The 24000-nt window shown below is 44.3% G+C and overlaps 1 protein-coding gene across 1 annotated transcript in view; it reads left to right on the forward strand.

Moving 5' to 3' along the window:
* Window positions 1-994: 994 nt before the first annotated feature.
* neto1l (neuropilin (NRP) and tolloid (TLL)-like 1, like) overlaps window positions 995-24000 on the forward strand; it is a 140766-nt gene continuing 117760 nt past the window's right edge. The window contains exons 1-4 of the mRNA XM_063206701.1: window positions 995-1022; window positions 1806-1856; window positions 2059-2193; window positions 3511-3759. Of these exons, the coding sequence (XP_063062771.1) occupies window positions 995-1022; window positions 1806-1856; window positions 2059-2193; window positions 3511-3759 (463 nt within the window). The remainder of the gene's footprint in view (window positions 1023-1805; window positions 1857-2058; window positions 2194-3510; window positions 3760-24000) is intronic.

The raw sequence follows: 24000 nt of genomic DNA on the forward strand, positions 1-24000 counted from the left end.
TAGTGGTGGGGGGACTCAGTGCGCCTGATCGCCGGGCATCTCCTGACATCTATCTCCTTTCGTGTTTTCTTCCATTTCCTTGTAGAGTGCGGTTTCTGCTTACCTTTTAGATTTTGCTGTTCTGCCGCCGTCTGAGGTGCTGGAACCCCGCAGTCTGCCTCGCTTTGCAGTACCTCTTAAAGCAACATCCTACTTTTTTCCACTATTTCATCATGGTACATCGCGCCTGATGGATACAACAATTCTTTCACGATTTTTTTTGGTGGTCGCCATGCGCCACGTCGTGATATTGTGGCAGTTAAAACAACTCTGAGGATTTAAGAATTGTAGAGAGACCTTCTGCTGCTGGAAACCAAACATTTTCATCAACTCTTTTGTTTTTGATAAGACCAATTGCGAACTGACTGGATGAGCCGTCCTCCCAAAGCACTCGCCATCAAGGATGCAAAAAGAATGAGATAAACAAAATATTTTCTCGAGTTTTGTTGTCGAAGTTGGGTGTGCGCTGCGGGGTTCAAACAAGTGAAACAGCAAAGACAATGTTCTTGGAATGGATATGCGCTCTTGTGGATTTTCCGTGAGAATGGTTTGAAGAAGACTTGAGATATTCCTTCTTCTCAAAATCTTGTTTTTATCGTAAGATTGTCAAGGTGGAGCGACTAGAAAGGGCTGATGACGGACCGATTAAACCGTACAGTGCATCAAAAGCACCAAAGGGTCTTGGAAACGTTTGGATGGAAATCAGGCAGATGTTTAGACCTGTTTTTGGTTTTATATGAAACTGGTGGTTAGTAGTTGCTCTCGTCTGTGGAATTTGTTTCTATCAATCAACAATTGTAAAAGGGAAAAAAATGGATTCTTTTCTCTGGGTCGCTCGCCAGGCGATTGGTCTATGCATTTTGTAACCTCAGATATATCGATAAATTTCCACTTGAAGTATCCTTTATCTAAATGGAATTAGTTGAGATTGAAGCCCCTTGTAAAAGGAACAGACATGGTACATGGGCACATTTTCCTTTACGGTAAGTCAATACATTTTTTCTTGGCTATTTCATACTAAAATATTTCTCGATACGAATACTTCTGCGCCTTCTCTGGTCTCTTACTTATAACGAGAAGTCATTTGATGGATAAAAGGCTATACTCTCGAGGTAGGCGCGTTTCAGATGTCTGAGATTGTTGGAACATGTGGAATGCCACTTTGTAATAGTCTTGTAGGTTTCAGTCTTCTCCTTTAGAGAAACCAGAACCATTCAACGACTGAGGGCTGGCTATTTGCACTTTTTCATAATCATATCTATGACTTTGTGTCCACTGACAAACCAAACGTATGAGTTCCCCCCTTGACCAGTTAATTATTATATATACCACACTTTTCTAAAGACATTTGGAGATGCAAGCGAATAAATAAACTACCATCTCCAATGTATTGCGTCCACTTCACGCATCCATTGACTATGGATTGACGTGGTTGCTGCCTTTAAAAAACAAAACAAAACATACAACTATTCATAACGCACACTGCTTCAATTTCACATGATCTGACGTCTGGCAGCTTGCTGCCTGTACGCATGTCATGACTGTTGAAGGGTTTTCAAAGAGAATGGGAAAATTATTACAGCAGAATGCATCATACTTGTTATGAGTGACAGAGAACTTTCACTCAGCCCTTGGATATTGCCAGGGGTCCTTAAGGTATACCCAGTGCAGCCTGTCTGGATTAGCCTACACTCAAAACAGCAAGGATATGACACCATTTAAATAGCCCTCCACTGCTCGCTAACAATGCATTGTCTGTTTTGCAGTTGCAAGTCTTCTCATGCTTGGGTTGTCTGGGGCAACAAAGAAAGACTCAGGTAATAGCCATGGTCACTTATGAAAATCTCTCTCTCTCTCTCTCTCTCTCTCTCTCTCTCTCTCTGTCTCTCTGTCTCTCTCTCTCTCTCTCTCTCTCTCTCTCTCTCTCACACACACACACACACACACACACACACACAGAACAAAACAATATATCTAAATCATTGCCCGACTTCTGACATTTAATTCTGCTGTGTCCAGTGAAAAACAACTCAGGGGTGCAGCCAGCGGGCCAGTGTGGCACCTGGGTGAAGGAAGCGGAGGGGGGCCTCTTCACCTCTCCCAATTACCCCAACAAGTACCCCCCAGAGACGGAGTGCATCTACATCATCGAAGGTAAGCACCCGTCCATCCTCCCTGAACAGCTCTGCTCATAGCAGCCTTCCTGCAGTGGGAAGTCATATAATAAGTGATCACCTTCCTCGAAGTCTGAACAGCTGAAAGAAATTCCTCAAACTCAAGTACCTCTTCTTCAGTGCAAGCTGAATAAAATGCTTCTTCTGAAAGCCGACCTCTAAAGCGGAATGAATATGTCTGCTTTGGATTTCTTTGCTAGGTTTTCAATTGCAACAGGTGGATGGGTGAGCTCGCTTTTTCTATGAAAATGCTGCTGAGAATGACATGCAAAACCTCTGTCAGGGTCAGGAGCGGTGAGACATGACCCGCAATATTAGCCCCGCTGTGAGCCACTGTCACGTCAATGTGAACTACGCAACGAGCTGAGCTACCAAGCCATTACAACACACTACATAGGGGCAGCCATGGCTTAGTGGTTAGAGCGCTGGCCTTTAGATCAGAAGGTTGCCGGTTCAAATCCCACGCTCACCAGCATCTTCATCCATGGCTGAAGTGCCCTTGAGCAAGGCACATGACCCCACATTGCTTCAGGGACTGCAACCAATACCCTGTACCGTAATAACTATAAGTCGCTTTGAATACAAAAAAAAACTGTCAGCTAAGTGTACTGGAATGTAATGTAATTTAATGTAATAACTACAGTCAGGACGCTAGGGGTAAGGTTTTGGTTGTGAACAGGCTATTGGTAGCTCATGACGACAAGGCAGCCCATCCAGACAGAACACCACCTGAACCCTGAGGCCCCACCACAGCGCTAATTCTGTTTTCTGATGTCAGTCGATGGGAGAGCGTATTGAATACTGGGTTGATGTATGGCGAGACCACTGTGTCAGTGGGATTTGCATGCTGATTTAAGCAGAGGCTGAACTGCAGACATTTCTACTAGACCGCATGCTGGGCCATTGCAAGTGCTTGGTTGTATTCCTCCTGTGTCCTTATCGACTGTATTATCTCCGGTCAAGCAACCGTGCTTTTGCAGAGGTGCTGATGCAGTGTCTTCCACAGCACTTTGTAACTCGTTTAATGCGCTTACATTTTTTAAAAGATAAGCAAGAAGAGTGAATGAAAAAAGTGAATGAAACAGTAATTCACTGAAATAGGATCACTGTGAACACAAAACAATGTCCAAATCTCAAAATCACCAGCAAGAATGAGCAGAAAAACAATATTACAAACAGCATTTTTACTGTTGACACTAACATTAATTCCTGTCAGCACTGCTTGTCTTGTGTACTGTATTCTTGTGTGCCTACAAATTGTTTCTACTTGCTTGTTTTCATTTTTTTTTCTTTGTAGCACCCCCAAGACAATGTATTGATCTCTTCTTTGATGAAAAGTACTCAATAGAGCCGTCGTGGGAATGTAAATTTGACCATATCGAAGTACGGGATGGGCCATTTGGCTTCTCGCCAATAATTGGACGCTACTGCGGCCAGCAGAGTCCCCTGTACATCAGGTCCAGCGGCCGCTATCTGTGGATAAAATTTGTGGCCGACGGTGAACTGGAAGCCATGGGGTTCTCGGCGAGCTACAACTTCACAGCAGGTAACACACGATACATTTTTTTTATTCTCGCCGATCAATCACGTCCCATTGATTGTTGTATCCCAATGTTCCCTGCAGGCTGCAAGCTTGTGCAGACCTCTCTCTCTAAATGACTGCTGATTTGTTGGGTGGTGGATAGTCAAAGCCTCTGCCCTGCCAAATCTTGCAATGTACACATCCGTAACAGGACATTCGAAGTAGCGATGAAATGACGTCCTACTCTTTCTGTATTTCAGTTTGGTCATTTTTAGTCTATTCTGATGTTCTATTGACTGCTTTAAAATCCAGCTGAGCACTGACATACATACTAGGGCGTTTATGCGGTCTTTCACACTGCTGTGAGCAATCTTACGATTCAGAAAATGTGAAGAGATGAAATAATGTTGAAGTCATTTAGCCACTCTCCATCTTATGCTGGACAGGTTTTGGTGCCAAAGGGCGAGGATTTTCGTGGCTTTAGGTTCTCACAGATCGTTGTGAAAGAGTGTGAAGTTTACTGACACTGAAGAGACGAGCTAATCGGAATTGTTAAATAGAGTCAGGCCAATTACTGCACCAGGCCCAGGGCTTGCCATCGCTCATTTACATCACTTCCTGGCTCTCGTCCAATGGTGTGCGTATGTGCAGCACGAGCGCTCTATCCTGGCCCATGATTTGAAATCGATTTCCCTCAGCGTATCCTGCCCTTTCTCCACTTAATATCTCTGTTAGTCTATATAATAGATCATATGGGCGCAAATGAAATGCCAATAGCTATCCGTTGAGAGCCTCATCTCACCTCTCGAGCATCAACATAATGGTGTCGCTGGCGAATGTGGAGATTGGAATTAGTGTGTGCATTATTAATCATCTCTGTGCTCACCTTAGAGTTGTGCTATAGCAAGCAAGCAAGCCATTGTGAGTGATGTTTGACAAGAGAGGTTACAAGAGGATGGGAAGAAGAGAACACATCCCTTTGAAGGTTCTGAAATAATAGCTTCCTCCCTTTTGAGCATCGGCTGATTCTTTTGTTGTTGTTTGGATGTGTCCTTAGTTGAAAGCAAGGCAGGGTAAAGAGGACACTTTGACATTGTGGACATGGAATACAGAGACATGGATGACAGAGGTTGAAGGTTGCTGTGGCAGCGATGTGAGGAAATCTTCAGCCCAAACTAGCTTTAAAAAGAACAAATCCTGCCAAAACTTCCTCTTACCTGGGCTATTACACTGTAACAAAGCTGATTTCACCAGTTAGTGAATGTACTGCATAAATATTTCTTCCACAGAATCTGTAAATTTCACCTTGTCAAAGCTCAAAGGGCTGTGCGAGGACTTTAAACATTCTGAACTCACAATATCTGCACCTGTCTCTAACATTCTAACTGCACTCGCCAGGAAGTATCTGTTCAGTATGTGTGGCCCGGCCCAGTCCAGATTTGGAAACCATATCCAGGCTTTCCCCCGAGTTGATAAGCAGTATCAGCGGCATATGATTTGCATAATTAGAGGAGATTAAAGTATCGAATTCGCTCGACTCGATGCTCCAAAAAAAAAGAAAAAAAAATCAAGGCAGGACGTCTGTCTGCTTTGGTCTCTGGCTCAAGGAGACATGTGTCCGTGCGGTTACAGATGGCTCAACAGATGCTAGAGGCACGGGCACCATGCTTGGACCATCAGTAGCACCAGACGAACCGCACTTCCTGAACCTCTGAACATTTCCATTCCCGCCGTATGTACTTTTGTTCCTCAGCCAGATCCCATTCGATGACATTGATGGTCCTAGTCATCATCTTGTGTGTCAGCTGTGAGAGAAAAAAACAAAAACAGAAACGCATCGTGATAGTTGTCATTCAGGATTGCATTTCAGCATCCTTTGAAGGTTAGCCATAGCCCTGAACAAAGTGTCATGGAGTAGTTTTAGTGTTCTCAGCACATAACGCAGCTGAAGCGAGAGGCAGTTTAAAAATAAATATTTTTATTGGGGCTTTTTATGCCTGTATTATGACAGAGACAGTGAAGAGTGACAGCAAATTAGCCAGGATAGAGATGGGAGGGTTCAGCAAATGACCTCAGGCCGGAATCGAACCCGGGTTGCCGGTGTAGCAGACGAGTGCCCAGCCATTTGAGCCACAGCTGGGCCGGGAGAGCCCATTCTGATTTTCAAAGTGATGCATGCTGTGACGATTGTGGGTATGAAAGTTTTGTAGAAGTATAGTCTTTCTTTAGGCTTAGTATAGTGTGACTGACTACATGGCAAGTTCGATAGGTACAATACCAATGATCGTCCTGCAAGTGCATCACATGTTTAAACTCATCAGCATGCTGAGAGTTAGTAAAGTAGTGTTTTTAGTTTAAATTAAAGTTTAGCCAGTGTAAGTCTTTAGTTTAGCCAGTGTAAGTCTTAAGTTTAGCCAGTGCAAGTACTCGGTTAAGTTTAAATACAAGTTTACTGTGAGGTTAGTGTGAGTGCAAGGCAAGTTTACCGCCTCTGTTGGGTTCCGCATTTATTTCAGCAGAGCAATTGGAGGCCCTGATGGCGAATGAATCAGATGACAGAGAGCGAGCCAGAGTGAGAGAGAGAGAGAGAGAGAGACATAGAGAGAGAGAGAGAGAGAGAGAGACATAGAGAGAGTGAACGAGAGAGAGAACGAGAGAGAGAGTGGAACTGCATGGGGCCGCTGCTTCGTTTCATGAGTCATTTTTACGCCTGAGTCAAGGTGCCGCCGCCACCGGCAGCTTAATCTGTTTCCTGTTTAAGTGCCGGCAAACAAATCAAAAGACTGCTCAGTGGATGGAAATGCATCCTCCCAACTGTTGCCAGGTGCTTCTATGAATCAGCAGATCACATGACCTAGCACCCCCACCAACTCAGTCATCCCTCTACACCCCCCCCCCCACACACACACACACACACACACACATGCACACTTCTTCTGAGGATAAAACGGCTGTTGAAAAGAGCATTTGGTTGGCGGTGTGTAGTCTCGATATGTGTGTTCGTTTAACAGAGTGTGTGTGTATGGCTGTTGGCACTCTTGAGTGAAATACAGCCGCATTGCTACGCGGTGCCACCAAACATCATAAATCGTGTGGTACGCTGCCTGCGACGATGCACTGGCCAGGAGGGGTTGGCGGCGGCAGTGCACAGTTGCTTGGTGCTTGGCGGACGGCCGCTCGGCAGACCTTGTTTGCTCACCGTAACGGCGCAGCTGTCATCAGCGCCACTGTCCCACGCCGCCCGTCGGAGAGCTGTCATGAACCTGAGGAGGACGCGGTGGCACTGCTGCTATATGCGGTAACGGCCAGGGGACACTGGGGAGAGAGGTGGAGGAGGTAGAGAGAGGTGAAGACAGAGATGGAGGGGAGAGAGGTGGATGAGGTAGAGAGAGGTAAAGACAGAGATGGAGGAGAGAGGTGGAGGAGGTAGAGGGAGGTAAAGACAGAGATGGCCGGGAGAGGTGGAGGAGAGGATGGTAAAAAGAGATAGAGGTGAGAGGGGAAGAGGTAGAGGAGGTGAGGTGGTGGAGGTAAAGAGGGAGATAGAGGGGAGAGGTGGAAGAGAGAATGGTAGAGAGAGATAGAGGTAGAGAGATGGGCAGCGGATGGAGGTACAGAGAGAGGTAGAGGGAAGAGGTGATGGAGGTAGAGAGATGGGGGGGAGGGGGAGAAGAGGCTTGTGTTGGATGCAGAGAGAGGTGGTGGTGGGGTGGGGGGGGGGGTGATGACAGCGACTGGCCCGTCTCGCTGAGCCTTCCAGCGTTCACACCTGTCTCCTCACACCGCGACCCCTGCTCCCTATTCACAACACACTCTCTTTGCACACACACACACACACACACTACACATACACACACACACACACTACACATACACACAGTATACCCACATGGCTTCGTGTCATCGCACGCTGTCCCTTGCACCTACTCACCACATTCGCCTTACACAACTGTCCTCGCAGTCCCTTGAATACACACACGTTGACACATGTACACACATACGCACACATACACGCACAAAAGCAGCAACATCTGAACAGGCCAAACAAGGAGGAAGAACAGGGTGAAAAAACAGAGTATACTACTTCTGTTTGCTCCCGCATCGGGTTGTGCACCGCCGCTTGGCTATGTGACAGGCAGCTAGGCCCAAGCCCACTGACAGCTTTGGGTGGGCCCGGAACAAAGTTATCTGAGAGGGACCCCTACCCAATGCATACAATTTAATGAGGACCCAATTCTAGGGCCCCCCTTCTCCCTGCCTGGGAAAACTGACCCCTTTGTCCCCCCCTGTTAGATTCCCTGGCTAGGTCTTCTGTAAATAGATAGCAAAAACAGGAGAGTTTCGACGTCGGCTTCGCTGGTGCAGTGGCCATTAAATGGGCTCATTTTTCGGCAGATAGGAGCCTCCTGTGGCTGTTTCAGCCTTTCAGCTGCTTTGTAGGATGAATCTGGATGAGAGGGAAAAAACACTCCTGCAGAGACAGCTGGGCAGAGAGAGAGAGAGAGAGAGAGAGAGAGAGAGAGAGAGAGAGAGAGAGAGAGAGAGAGAGAGAGAGAGAGAGAGAGAGAGAGAGAGAGAGAGAGAGAGAGAAACAGAGAGTGAAAAAGGAAGGCAGAGTGAAAGGGATAGAGATGGAGAGCGATCTCTGACCATTCTTAACAAATACAGACATTCATGTGTGTTGACTGAGTGTCCACACTACATACAAAAGGCCACTCTTGTCGTGAGCTCCACTGTCCTCATCCATAAGTCACTGGCTAAAGTCACATGGGTCTTGGATAGAAGTCAATGGCAGTGGCATTTTGTCTATATGTGGGTGTGTGTGTATATACCGAGTTGTTTATATGCTGTTGTCCTGCCTGGGCTTCAAAAGCTGCATGCAGCTCAAAGCAGTGTCTCCAGCCTGTGAACCTTCATTATGAACTGTTGACTGCATAACCAGGTCAGAACAAACTCCTGCCAACAGCCATATCTCCACAAGTATCCCCCGGACTCAGACGGGGTAGGTTTCTATGGAACACCAAGGCTGGGTTTGTATGTGGGTGATGCTTTGAATCATGTTCTGTAGCTTTTCAGAATACACTTAAGAAGAAATAAAAATGCTTTAATTGTGTGTAATCCATAACAGTAAGGACTAAGGAGAACTAATCCAGAAACCATTCCCTGAAGAGCGTCATCATAATGTACTTTGCAAAAAACGAATATATATCTTTTCTGCACGGTGAATGATATAAACTGGAGGTTTTCTCGTCAGGACGTTGTGTTTCATTCGGACTCGGACACAATCTCATTTCAACAAGTACCAAAGCTAAGTCCCTTTCAACAGGTGTGAGTCTGTTTGCTGATGCTTACTGTAACGTCACTGCTACTCAAGGACTGCAATGCACCACACTTTACTTTACTGTCTGCACCATATGTGCACTGCTGCTCTGCAACACAGCACAGACCCCCCCCCCCCATTCATTATCATTAAGGGGGACGACTTTGACTGAGTGTGGCCATTTCTATATTTAAAAGTCTTCTAGAGGTGGATAGCTGGAAGGCGTATTGGATTCAGATCACTCTAATGGCAGTTGAGATGAAGACTGGGGCTATACGATAGAGTATAGGGCTTCATGGAGTTACAATATGTGGCTCCGAAGCGCTGTATTGAACCAGGGAGGAGAGGAGGATGAAGGTGTGGGAGAAAATTGAAAATGGAAAATTGAGCCATTGCGAGGGGACCACGGCAAGGTTTTTTTTTTTAGGGAGTGCTGGAGTCTATATCAATGGCCGTGCATTGATTGTGTGAAATAGAGAGAGGACGCTAGAGTATCCACTTCCCCGGCCTTTTGTGCTGCAGTCCTTGCAGAGGGCCGGAGAAGAAGTGCGGGAGGGAGTGTGAAGATATGGGCAATCCTTCCTTGACATTTCAGGGCTTTTCAGAAAGTTTTTCCAACAACTTACCACCGGGGGTGAGTTAGTTCTTCTGGATGTTTGGAGGAAGTTTTTTTTGGACACAAGGCTGTGTAATCAGTCTCTATTATTTCGAGATGGGTGAGCAGCGCACAGGCCAAGGCCCTTGTTAATTCTACAGACGGGAAATTGCGGCGCGGGCGCTGTGGTACACAGACGTGAATATAGGCGCTGGACCGTGATGTAGCCTAATTTAGTTTTCTCGTGAGAGAGAGAGAGAGAGAGAGTGAGAGACAATGAGCGGTGTGTGTGTGTGTGTGTGTGTGGGTGTGTGTGTGTGTGTGTGTGTGTGTGTGTGTGTGTGTGTGTGTGTGTGTGTGTGTGTGTGTGTGTGTGTGTCTGGTGCATGCATTACTCACTCTCTGTGACAGCAACAAACCAAGGTTTTACATAAGCAAGGTTATCACTGCACTCACTGGCCAATAGAGTTTAGAAAAGGGTGTATGTGACTAGCAAAATGTTTCGTAGTTGGTCTGAATACATAGCCTACACAAGAAACACTGTTTGACCGTGCAGTTCTTCTCTCAGACGGGGAGTAGAAAAGCCAAAGCTATCTTTAAAAAAAATCTTTCTATGTGCTACAGAGACTAGGAAGTGAAGGTTTAGGTAAGCGTTGCCAATCCTGTTGAATTTTTCTGAAAATCAATGCTCAGGTTTTAGGAGCCTGTATATATAATGTCACAGAGGCAAAAACTGGCCTTCTTAGCAGCAGACTGTGGCTCTGCCAGGTTGTTCATGTATCAGACGTAAAAAGACATCACTGCTTGGCCATTCTAGATTTCAAGTTATGTCAATCCAGTCGGTACATGTTCATCTCTAAAACTACTTTTTTTCCCGCTCTGGCAGGGTTTTGTCAGGTCTTGCAGATCGCAGCTGGTGCACACCTCGGCTTGGTTTTTAAACATTTATTTTGTGCAAACACCAGACTAACGTTTCGTTTCGGTCGTTTCGTTTCGTTTCGGTTATTCGCAAAATAAATGTTTAAAAAGCAAGCTGCAGTGTGCTTCAGTGTGCTTCTATCTTCAAGTGATGTCCAACAGTGATGCACCTGCAAGCTGAGGGATGATGCGTAGAGAGTCCCAATTGAACAGGGTTTTTCATGTATCAGGCATAGCCAGTTTTTACACACAGTGGTTCTACAATGCCCTTCGGGCTCACACAAGGTTAAGGGAGGCTCAGCAGCAGCAGCAGCAGACTCATAAGTAGTCCGTTGTGTTGACATTTGTACTGAATTTGATATAAGACACACTGCCCTGGGTGGGGTTGGAAAACCTGAGCAGAGTTGAGAGCTAGGCTGGTGGTGGCTGCTACCAGGGAAGCCAACAGAGGGGGGGTTGACAAAGGGGTCAGTTGCCTTGGGCCCAGGGAAAAACTGGACCCAGAAATTGAATCCTCATGACAGTGTATTTACAGGGTGGGGGCCTATCAGATGACATTGTCCCGGGCCCGGCCATAGCTGTCAGCGGCCCTGGCTGCTACCTACGGGGAGGAAGGGAGAGAGGAGAATAAGGCTTGTCAGTTTCATCCCGCATCTCTCCCAGGACTACACTGGCCCCAGAGAATTACAGCCGGCCGAGCTCACAGCCACTAGCTCAGTCCGACTAAACACTCGGCCCCTAGAACATGAGCAGAGCCACGTGTGTGTGTGTGTGTGTGTGTGTGTGTGTGTGTGTGTGTGTGTGTGTGTGTGTGTGTGTGTGTGTGTGTGTGTGTGTGTGTGTGTGTGTGTGTGTGTGTGTGTGTGTGTGTGAGAGAGAACACAGACAAACAATGTGATATGCTGGTGTGTGTGCACGTGTGTACGTGAGAACACAGACAGACAACGTGATATGATGCTGTATGTTTGTGTGTGTGTGTGTGTGTGTGTGTGTGTGTGCGTGTGTGTGTGTGTATGTGTGTGGCATTTCTCTCCATAGCATTTGCAATTGTTCTCAAGCGGAGTCCCTTTATCCACTTTAAAATGCCTCAGGACGGCTACTGAGCCCCCCACCCCTCCCACACACACATTTGCTTGGTGCTAACAATAACGCTACAGTAACAATCAAATGAATGCCTCTCTTATGTCTGTTTATGTGCTCGGTTTAAAGGGCATTTCATGACTCGTCAGAGTGTGAAGTGCGACACTCGATGCTCGTGATGTGCCTGTGTGTTGTCAGCGTAGTAGTCTGTCACTGTCTGTGGCGGAGCCGAGGCGGACTGTGGCTGGTCCGGATTCCCAGTGGAAGGCACTCAATGATGAATCCATTTTTATTGCTCCCCTTTTTGTGATTAGGAGAATAGCACTCTAGGTGTTCGGGTTTCGTGTTTGGGGGTGTGTGTGGGGGTGTGCGTGCGTGCGTGCGTGCATGGGTGCATGCGAGCGTGTGTGTGTGTGTGTGTGTCTTCGTCTGTGTGTGTTAAAAGAGGACAATAGTAAACACAAGACTACTGGAAAGGAAAAAAGAAGGAAAGGAAGAAAGAAGAAAAGGAAAAAAAAGAGACCTCAGGGCAGCTTCGGGCAGAGAGGGCCGTCGGCCTTTAGAATTCCGGTGTAGTCAAAAACAAACCAAACACGCTACTACTACCTATATCTTTACAAGCCCAGTGTACAGCTAAGAAGGATACTGTTGCATTTACTAATGCAGCCTCCCTTTCTTTAACATATCAAAGAGATTTCACTATGTGTTAGTTAACCCAGAGGATCTATCAGCTACTTAGCTTTAAACACAAACTGTAGAGTCTGTGTTTTGTTTTGGGCTAAATGCAGGAGTGGAGTATCTCTCTCTCCCACACACACACACACACACACACACACACACACACACACACACACACACACGCACACACACTCACACAAAAGGTGTGTTCCATCACAACCCTTTCTCTCACGCATATTTTTTTCTGTTTTGTTTCTTTCCACAGTCATGAAAAATGCAGGTGTGCCATGCAGCGGAGTTGTGTAGTGTGTGGTGCATGGTACACCTAAATCTAATCATCCAAAGTAATGCTATCAGTCTAAAATGTTTTTGCACCAGGCAAAGCTGTCAAGGTTGGAAAAGGAACACTTGCTCGCCAACATCTCTCTCTCTCTCTCTCTCTCTCTCTCTCTCTCTCTCTCTCTCTCTCTCTCTCTCTCTCTCTCTCTCTCTCTCTCTCTCTCTCTCTCCCTATCCCTCTCTCTTTCTCGTTCTCTCTGCTGTTTGTTGTCTCCCGGCAACTATTTTTGTCTTTGCATCATTTGCGAGCGGAGAAAGCGGTGAAGCAGGTGCTGTCTAGACGGCGAAATGGACCATTGAATTGGTCAACAGGAGGGAAAAAAAGAAAATGAGAAAGGGGCAAGACACAGGGAGAGGAGGCTGAGAGAGAGAGAGAGAAAGAGAGAGAGAGAGAGAGAGAGAGAGAGAGAGAGAGAGAGAGAGAGAGAGAGAGAGAAAGAGACTGAGAGAGAGAGAGAGAGAGAGAGAGAGAGAGAGAGAAAGAGACTGAGAGAGAGAGAGAGAGAGAGAGAGAGAGAGAGAGAGAGAGGGAGACAGAGAGGATGGGATTGAAAGAGAGCGAGGGAAAGAGAGGTAGTGACATTTATGCTAACCGTTATTCAAAGAAACATTATCGATCAAATCAGCGCACGTGTACGTACTGTCCACAGGCAGTCCACTGGGGTCATTTGTTGTCATTTGTGTTGTCATGTCCCTCCATCACGTACACAGGGAGGTAGAGATGAGAGAAACACAGAGAGAGAAAGAGAGAGAGAGAAGATTGCTTCCCTTGTGATGTGGACAACCCAATCATCCAGTCCATTGGCCTGTGGTTTTGTATTTGTACATTCTGCTCTCGCCCCGCTCCACTCATCTGCACTCTAAACATTGTGTGTGCGCTCGCATACACATGCATGCGGACAGGGCCTCTGACAGCTTTGGCCGGGGGCCCAGGACATCTGAAAGGGCCCCTCATCTATTACAATATAATAAGGATCCTCTTCTGGGGCCTCCCCTCTCCCTGGGCCCAGGACAACTGACCCCTTTGACTCCCCCTGCCAACCTTCCCTGCATGCGGCATGTGTGTACGTGCATGTGTACTTCAGTGTGTTTGTACTAGTGAATGTACTTTATCTGTGTGTGTGTCAGTGCATGCATGTGTGTGTGCTTGTCAGATGAATATGTCACACAAAACTGTAAAGTAGCTGTGTATGATGACGTTTTACATATGCTGATTTAATAACACAAGTGGACCCGCTGGTGCTCCAGGCACAACCTTGACAGTAATGGCGTCGAGGGAAGATGGAGACCAACAGAGGTCATGCTGTGGAAATTAAGAGTGTGCATGTTAACATTGCAGGAAAGCATGGCTGAGACTCATGGGGTTCTTCTCCATTATCCTATCTCATGTCCTCGCTTGTGCTTGTGGCCTCGTGAGGACGTTGCAAATAAAACAACATTTTAATTCAATATCTCTCAAAATCACAATTCAAATGTCATTTTCTCATTTGCAATCAGGATGTTGAATGGGGAAATATCTCCCAAAACTCAAGCCATGACGAAGGCCAGACGGCTGAAATCGGTCTGCGTTTTTATGTTTGTACACCCCAATATGAAATAAAGGGTTTTTAATATAACTTCAACCTTGACTCGGAGGAGATTGCTTTGGATTAAGTCAACCATTCTATGAATCCTTAAAAGGAATAACCATATGCACCCCTTCTGGAGAAAAGACTTTTGAGCGCTCGTTATCTTTTTCTTTTTGCCATTGAAGTCCAAACATTATTATGGCTAGGCTAACAGGCTAACAGTGATGAAATTTTATTATCTCCGATATTTGCATTTTGTGTATCGGTATCGGCAATATTTATTATTTTGTGTTATTCAGGTTTTTTAAAAGCACCAAGACACTTTATTTTTGTATTAATTGATTGTTAGACATTACTTGATTGTTAGAGTGGGTGTTTAAATGTTACAAGTTCTAACTTGAGACCTGGAATATTTGTAATTTTTTAAACTTTTTTTTTTAAGCCGTATCGGCCCCAAATATCGGTTATCGGAAATCGGGTATCGGCCAAGGGTGATGGGGGAAAAAAATCCGTATCGCATCAGCCATTAAAAAACCCGTATCGGTCGACCCCTACTGTGTAGTCAACATGGCAAGGGTAAGGTGAATTGGGAGTGAGGGCGAAGGAGAGAAGGGTAGACAAAGACATCGAAATGTGTGTAGAGAAATAAATACCAAGTGATTGGAAGTGAGAGAAGTGATAGGAAAACACAGAGAGAGAGAGAGAGAGAGAGAGAGAGAGAGAGAGAGAGAGAGAGAGAGAGAGAGAGAGAGAGAGAGAGACCTTGACATTGGTAAGGGGTTGTTTTTAATGGGGTAGGGTAGGGTGGGGTAGGAGGTGGGGATTTTTTGGTGGATGTGTGGACCATGGTTGGTTCAATAAAGGGATTTTAAATGTCGAGAGAGAGAGAGAGAGAGAGAGAGAGAGAGAGAGAGAGAGAGAGAGAGAGAGAGAGAGAGAGAGAGAGAGAGAGAGAGAGAGAGAGAGAGAGAGAGAGAGAGAGGGGAGGGGGGGGGGGGTTAGAGGGGGTCAGTCTCTCTTAGGTCCTGCAGTAGCATGGTGCTGGTTTGCCATCAGTGTGAATGCACACTTTCTTATCAGTGGCAGGCCTTTTCCTTCGAGGAAAGGCAAGGCCAGCGTGTCTTTATCACTACACCAACTTTAAGGATTCACTCAGAGGACTTCCATTGTGTTCCAACTTGTTTTTTCGATCACCTACACCACCAACCACACTCACCCTTACAAACCTTTACAGACACACAAAGTGCACACACTCCAACCTTAGACCTGGGAAGCTGCACACACACACACACACACACACACACACACACACACACACACACACACACACACACACACACACACACACACACACACACACACACACACACACACACAAGCACATTAATTACCGTTTGCTGAATCAATCCACTATAGGCTTGTGGCGAGGGGCTTTCTTTCCTTTACTCATTCAGTCCTTTGATTCATTTCGTTCTTTCTTTCGTTCTTTCTTTCTTTCTTTGCTTCCTTCTTTCACCACGGGCCAATGAGGCCTCAGATGAGAGGCAATCTTGCTGCCTCATCTTGCCTGTCCTCTCTTTCCCTCTCTCTTTTCCTCTCCTCCTCATTGTGCATCTCTATCTCTAGGTAGCTCTCTCTCTCTCTCTCTCTCTCTGCTTGCACGCCCAAATTGCCAATGTGACATCGGCTGCTGGCTTTCCTATTTGTTTCCTATTCCGTAGCTGCTGTTGTCTGCCGATGGGTCGAAAGGCAGGCTACAGCTACAGCGTCCTTTTTTATTCTCCAACCAAGAGGCCACTCTCCCATCCACACATTTCCACTAGGATCTCTCTCTCTCTCTCTCTCTCGCTCTCTCTCTCTCTCTCTCTCTCTCTCTCTCTCTCTCTCTCTCTCTCTCTCTCCCTCTCAAACACTCCATTCCCCTTGTATATTTGATAATGAATTGGCAAGGCCAAAGGCACACACTGTTGTTTCACCCACATTGTCCTTTGCTTTTATTTTTCTTCAGCGTGTGGAACTGCCTCTGTGTGTGAAATGGGCTTTGCAAAACACTTGCTCTGCCTTGCCACATTGGCACACATCTCTTCTCGTCTCTCCTGTCTCTTCAAGAGAAAGGCTGCATCCCCAACCCTCCAATGCCATCCTCCCATTCTCATTCCCACCCCACTCTTCCCCTCCTCCACTCCACCGCCTGTATTTTTTGGTAATGGCTTGCCTGTGGGGTGCTGAGCCATTATCCCCCTCCTGTGATGGAAGCCAGGCCAGCATACTGTGAAGCAGTCTTAAGTCATTACGAGCCACAAAGCAGAACTCACAGGCACCTGTACTTTGTGCCTTCAAACCCTAAACTAACTGCTCACAGAAACTGCTCGTCTGTTTCGCTAGCTCGCTGTGAGTGGCTGACTTGGTGTCCCTCTGTCTGTCTCCATCCTCATCTGTGTCTTGATGAGAGCTCATTTCTGTACGTAGCTTATCTAAAGCGGGTGTCCCTAATGCAGTGTTTTTCAAGACTGGGGTCGAGACGCCATGTGGGGTCGCCTGGAATTCAAATGGGCTCGCCTGACATGTCTAGGTTCGAAAAAAGAACACTGATAAATGCTACTAATTAGTATTGTGGTCAAAATGTTATCTTATATGATTCATATGCAGATTATTATATGTACATGTCTATGCAGGATTGAGATATGTGTATATGACTATATGTATATATCGTTCCAGTATGTAAGCATTGTAATCTGTGTTAAGTATTGGGTAAACTTTGCTAGAGTGTGGGGGCTGTTTGAGGTGTGTTCAAGCTAATTTGCATCTGTAAAGCATCTGGGCTGGGTGGGCCAAGAGTCACCTTTAAATGCTCTGAGAAGACACAGCTGAATGTGCATTCTACCGTGGAAGATCAGCGAGAATGATGTTCTATCGCTGGGATGTTGCCCTGTTCTTATGGAGCAGTTATGAATAAAGAATATCTGCAGAAAACTCACCGAACCCAAAGTGCTTGTCTGACAGTAATAGAGAAAATACCCACATTTAATGGTGTCAGAAGTGGGATGATGATGGAGCTGCAGACAGGGGGAAGATGGACTATTCCAGGAAGGAGAACATCTCAAAAAACTTGGCCAAGTAAGAAGTGGAAGAAACCTACTGGAAGAAGTTCATCAAAGACCTGCCGACGGCAAAAGTCGGACCGCACTCGGGGCCCGGTGAGTAGATTCCAATAACGTTAATTATTTCAAATAATTGTATTATGTTAGCTAAGGAAGTGGGAAGTTAAGCTGAAATGTACAGTTGTTTGAAATGATGAGGTTGGGGAACATAAAGAAACCAAAAATGGATGATCCAGCATATTACCGAGGATGAGGGAGTGTTTGAGTTATACAAACGGCGGGCACTGCACACTTTTATGTGGCCTATTAGAAGCGGTGTACAATATGAACGGCGTATGTGGTAGGTGGTCGATTTCAAGGTCTTAAGCTGGACAGGCACATTTTTGGATATGATTGGACGATCAGCAAATTTAGATGCTCAAAATATTGTTCTTTGGGGGAGGGAGAGTGCGTAAACTAGGGTAGCACACTGCACACTGAAATATGTGGCCTTAAAAGCAGTGTTTAAATTCTGAAGGGCATTTCATGCGATAGGTGGTCGAACCCAAAGACGTATGATGGGCAGTCGTATTTTTGTGAGAATCGGCCAAATGGAGCGCTAAGTAATGGATGGATGATCTTATGTACTGATGATTGAAGGGTGTGTGGCGAATGACAATGTGGCTAGATCATGTATATGACAAGAAGCTATGATTTATGAACGAGGTTTGAATTGGTAGAAGGACTTTCATAATATCTTTGATGTAAGACAGGCACAGTTCATTACGAGAGATCTCGGTGTGTATGATAGGCCTACTGTGTGTGTGTGGCATTACTCAGGGAGCAGAGGAATAATTGTATGGACAAATTTAAATACTAGGTGAAGATGTTTAGCTTTTTCCCCGTCGGAAGATGAAAAATAATTTTAATTATGGATCAACCTCTGGTGTAATTTTAATAGTGGAAGTTAATAATTTTTGCTGTATGTGAATTTGGGCATAAAGAGAGAGAGATAGAGAGAGAGTATGCCAATGTGTGTGAAGTGTTAGTGTGTGTGTGTGGATCCACAGAATGTATGTGTGTGTGATTTTGTGTGGCTCTGGATATGGTGTGATATCAGAGAGAGAGAAAAAAGAGAAAGAGAGGGAGAAAAAAAAAAGAGAAAACATTGATTGGCTTGTAGGTAATGATTGGATTGAAAGAGGAGAAGAAAATACAGAGAATTAAAAGGTTTTGAAAGTGTGAATAGATGGAAAGAATTATTTCTTTTTGATGGAGTTATCTAGTGTAAAAGGAACAGGTCAGGTAGGGATGAAAAGCAAAGGGCTGAGAGGCCATATAGACTGTGTTGGCTGGAATTATTTCAGTGTATAATATACATGGCAAGATAGGAAGATAGCCTACTTTGATAGAATAATAATGGAAGAAGAATGAAGAGGAGAACAAGGTAACTAAAGAGTGGGAGCTAACAGAGTGGTGGCATGGCGAGTAGCATGGTTGGTGGTTGCGGCTGTATGACATCTTTTCAATAAGTTTTAACTGGGTTGAATGTGAAATCATATAGGCTAGCAGGAAGTGTGGAAATCAGAATGGCTATGCAGAAATTTGAATTGGGGTGAAAATGCATGCAGTGTGAACTGATAAGGTATTTTAACATCATACAAGGAGAAAAGGTAAATTTCTGTGGATGTGTGGTACTCTGTTTGGCCACTAGGGGTTAATTACCATGGCAATGGGAAGAGAGATGGAAGCTGAAGTGACTGTTTAGAAGTTGGAAGCCGGAACTAGCTTTTAAATTTTCATTTGAGAAGAGCGGAATGGAATGGAATATTCCTTGTGGGAAAAATAAAATAAAATAAAATAAAGAAGGAGAAACATGGGAACAGAAGTCGCTGAAAATTAAGGGTACTTGGTTTGGGTGACAGAGAGCTGCTCTGCCCCAACATAGAGGGGGTTGAGTGTCTTTTAAGATTTAAATGGAGTGTGTCAAAGATAGGTGCCGATGGTCTGGAAGGAAAACATTAACATGTCTGATCTTGAAGAATTAAGAAAGCAATGAATGTTAATGTGCTGGCAACTGGGAGTTGAGAATGCTTAACATATATTTGCAATACATTGATGACCAGAGGGCGAGGAGTGGTTGAGACCTAGTGTGGAGACCCAGTGTGATTTAACAGGTGTGGGGGTGAACTCCCAGACTGGCTGGGCCCTGTGGGCAAGTGGTTATCACTGGTCTGAAGTGGTTCTTAAGACTTTTAAACTTGGCTGATAAACATTTCAAAGGAAAGAAGGGACTGAATCAGCTCAAAGTTAACAAACAATTTAGCATGGAGTGAATGAAGAAGACAGGAAGGTCTTAGCTTAAATTGGATTATGATAATGGGCTGCGATGGACAAAGGGTGGAAGTGTTTTGTCTGCAGAGAGGAGAGAGAATGGGCTAACTTCAAGGCTATGGTCAATGCACCAGGGTAGACAAAAGGTAATTAAGAGAGTCAGCATTTCTTGGCAAGAAGAAAAGATCAAATGGGCTAGTGACACATTGGTGTGGGCGTAGCAGCAATTGGTGGATTTAAGGTGAGAGAACATTTTGGAGTGATAAAGCAAAATACTATAAAGTTTCATGGGTAGCATAGAGGTGCATTACGCAGCACAAATTCAGGATACAATGCTCAAAATTCAAAGTACTTATTGTCTAATAGGTTAACATGTTAGATAATGGTCTGAGATAAAAAGCTTGTATGTATGAGAGTGGGTCAAATGCAAAGAGTGAAAGAGTGAGAATGACTTTTGTGTGTCAGCAGAGAGAGATGGATATTTCTGTGTATGGTTGTATTAGATATGCCAAGTTTTAAGATATCAGGAACTAGAAGAGTGTAATGGCATTTGGATATCAATCGGTAGCATAGAAATTGTATGGAGAGAATGTGTGGAATAGGTGGCTGAGAGAAATTTGGTTTAGAAAATGGAATATAAATATGAAAGTGAGTGAGATTGAATGTATGAAGTACAATTTGAATTGCTCAATGGAGTATTTGGAATTACCGGATATTTATCTGGAAGAGTGGAGGAGAGACTGGTGAAGAGGAGTTGACATTTTAACTAATAGCATTAGGCTTCACACAGGGAAGAGGGGTTTGCATTGAATATTGAATGGCCACAATGTTGATTGAAAACCCTGATTAGCTGGAAGAAGTCACAGAAGGTGTGAAGGGGGCTCCAGCAGGAGGTAAAACCAGGTGAACTAATAAGTTATGCAAGCAGCCAGACTTGCAAAGGGAATAGTTGATCTGATATAATTGGTGAAAAATAAAAATAAAAATCTGAACGGTGCAGGAAACTTTGGCAACTTAAAAAAGGAAGCAAATTTGATTGGGGAAAACGAAGAAAACAAAGGGGAAAACATTTTTGGAAATACAGGGGTGTTTGCAAAGGAAAAGGGGGTTGAATCATTTCAATGGAATCAATTCAAGCAAGCAATGCAGTTGGAAACGCCCTACTGCATGTCATCTTTTTGCATGAAGCTATGAAAATATCTAACACTAATTAACCCCAACTAACATCTAAAATTAACATACTGATGTTTCCCCACTAATACTAACAAAGGGTCTGTTTCCAACCGCTGAAAGAGAATCAAATGAACCGAAGTCCAGTGAGAAGGCTGGAGAATTGGGAGTTACAAATGTAATTTTCACAATTGTAGCTTAGGCTACAAAAGTGAAAAAAGGGGGGTGCATAGGTTGATTAAACATGGAAAGAAAAAATAGAAGATTAGAAAATTGGCAAAGAAAAGTGGGAAAATTGACAGGATTTAGAGAAAAAATTTGAAGAAATTTGAAGAAATTTGAAATTTATAGTTGAAAGAGGTTTCATAATTCAGGAGGTAAGTTAAAGGAGAGGATTTAAGAAAATTGCTATAGAATTTGACTGGAGAGAAGAGAACAAATTGTTTAGATTGATGATAAAAATGAGTAGATGAGATAGGAATTAAAATTGTTTAGAGATTGAATTGTGTGAGAAATGTGAAAGTACTAGTTAGAGTGTGTATGTCTGAGTTTGCTAATGAATGAGAGTGTGAAACTGAAATAGTCTATCCAAAGAATTGATACTGCGCTCGCTGTTGGTGTCTTCACAGATCGACCAGGGCGGAGATGGTGGCCAGTGACTGAGATTTACAACGGAGGTGACAGAGGGCGATCCCAGGGAGGAGACAGTGGTCTGCTAACGAAGACGAGGGAGCCAGCTGAGAAGAAGCCAGACGGTGGGGCCAACAGACCAGGAGGCCAGTACACAGGGGACACAGAACAACAGCCTAACCATGGGCTGACTCGGGGGGTTCAATTCAACAAAGGAAGAAACTTCACACCTGAGGCAAAACTAGGATGGATGCAGAGTGAATTAACAAAGCATCAAATAGACTGGGCACATCTACTGTCGAAATGGGGGCATCAGACAACGCATACATTTCAAAGGACTTCAGAAATCCCTAACACATGAAAGCAAACGCAGCACAACACTTTGGGATGCAAAAGTTCAACCTCGAAAGGAGCTAAGACAGGATTAAAAGTCATTAACACCTTGATGACACAACAAACAACAGCAAGCCAAATTGCATACATCACAGAGAACAATAGACTCTTTGCGACTGAGCCATGGAGGAGGAAGCAGTGACAGAAGCAAGAAATCACATGGGCATGACAGTGAATTAAATTGTGTAACTGTGTTTGAACTGTTGAAAGAGCAGGATGAATCAGCTAGGAATGTTATGATGAGAAAGTTGATTAAGTTCTGACACAGAGCTAGACAAGGTGCCATATCAATCAGAGTTAATGTACAGAATAATTCATTAGAGGTCAAATCAAGGCAATAGCTGAGTGGAAACAGTGTGATATTTCATATTCATTGATAGGATGACAAAGTGTGTGCAATGTATTTGTGAAATGATATGATTTGGATATTCCTGGTAGTCTGAAGACAGTAAATTGATAAGCAAATAGCGAAGAGACATATAACTAATCAAATATTTAGTGTAACTCAAGACAGTGTAGAATGGTCAACAGAATCATGGGTCAATCATAGATACATAAACCACAATGTAATGTGTAACACTGTAACACGGTTAAGGGTACTCAGTACCCAGTTAAAATTAATGCAGAATGGTTACAAAGTCATGTTAAATCAATTCTTAACTGAACATGCAGGGCTGTCATATTGAAATGAAGCCATCGTTGGAATTTTCCCTTCACGTCTTGTTTTTCCCTTAAATTGGCAGAATGGGGTTTTTTGCAAGACGTAAGGTTTCGCCACGATTTAAGAATTGAAATTTGAAGATTGAATATTGAAGGCATATAAGATAAAAAATTGTAACCCTTGTGAGTCTTTTTGAGACTCAAAATGGGGGATTATGTGGTCAAAATTTTATCTTATATGATTCATATGCAGATTATTATATGTACATGTCTATGCAGGATTGAGATATGTGTATATGACTATATGTATATATCGTTCCAGTATGTAAGCATTGTAATCTGTGTTAAGTATTGGGTAAACTTTGCTAGAGTGTGGGGGCTGTTTGAGGTGTGTTCAAGCTAATTTGCATCTGTAAAGCATCTGGGCTGGGTGGGCCAAGAGTCACCTTTAAATGCTCTGAGAAGACACAGCTGAATGTGCATTCTACCGTGGAAGATCAGCGAGAATGATGTTCTATCGCTGGGATGTTGCCCTGTTCTTATGGAGCAGTTATGAATAAAGAATATCTGCAGAAAACTCACCGAACCCAAAGTGCTTGTCTGACAGTAATAGAGAAAATACCCACAGTATAAGATAATAACTAATCAATATTCTGATTGAGACACAGTATGCAACCTTAGATTTTCATAAATATCTATAGGTTGAATCGCCTACAAGTTAATTCAGTTGTGGAGTTTTGTTTATTTTGGGGTTTTTATGGTTTCTGAAAAAAATGTGTATGTGGTCAAAATGAGGTCCTGAGCCAAAAAAGGTTGGAACCACTGCCCTAATGAGGCAAGGCCTATCACCAAGCCATGGTACTACATTTCTCTGCCAAGCTTGTGTCTTATGCTGAATGTGTGCCTTTAAATCTCCTTCACGGCTTTAGAGTAATTAGTGTGTAAGTGTGGATTTAAAAAATGCAATAGTGAACAAAAAAAGGCATTTGTTTTAAACCCATTTGTTGTGCAATATCTCATGGTGCTATAGGTTATCGTTACGTAGATTTGTGACATCTTTGCAACTTGAGTGTGACAAACAGCCAGCTGAGAAGATATGATATAACCGATTCAATAGTCGCAGAGGATTGCACTTGCTTACTTGGAAGGTCATCTCATCTTCAGTCAAATCACACTGTGAAGCGTCTTCTTTAGCCGTGGAGAGGGACGTCAGACAGACATTACATAAAGTGGCTAGTTCGCCTCGCTGCGAAGTGATAACAAAACTCAGCTTTTCTCTCTGGCAGACTCCTTTTTTATTGTGACACGCAAGAGGAGGGACTCATGCGCGATGCCAAGATAGCAGGGCGACGGGACATGATTTATACTGACAAGACACAGTAGCGGTGTAAGGATGACGTTAGGCCAGCTCATGGAAGTAGCGCGGCATGCCATCTGGGCTAGCATAAGAACCAGCTGACCCACCCACCGGCATGTCACAATACATTGAACGTGTAATGC

Source organism: Engraulis encrasicolus, chromosome 9, assembly GCF_034702125.1.
Source record: "Engraulis encrasicolus isolate BLACKSEA-1 chromosome 9, IST_EnEncr_1.0, whole genome shotgun sequence".
Lineage (NCBI taxonomy): Eukaryota > Metazoa > Chordata > Actinopteri > Clupeiformes > Engraulidae > Engraulis > Engraulis encrasicolus.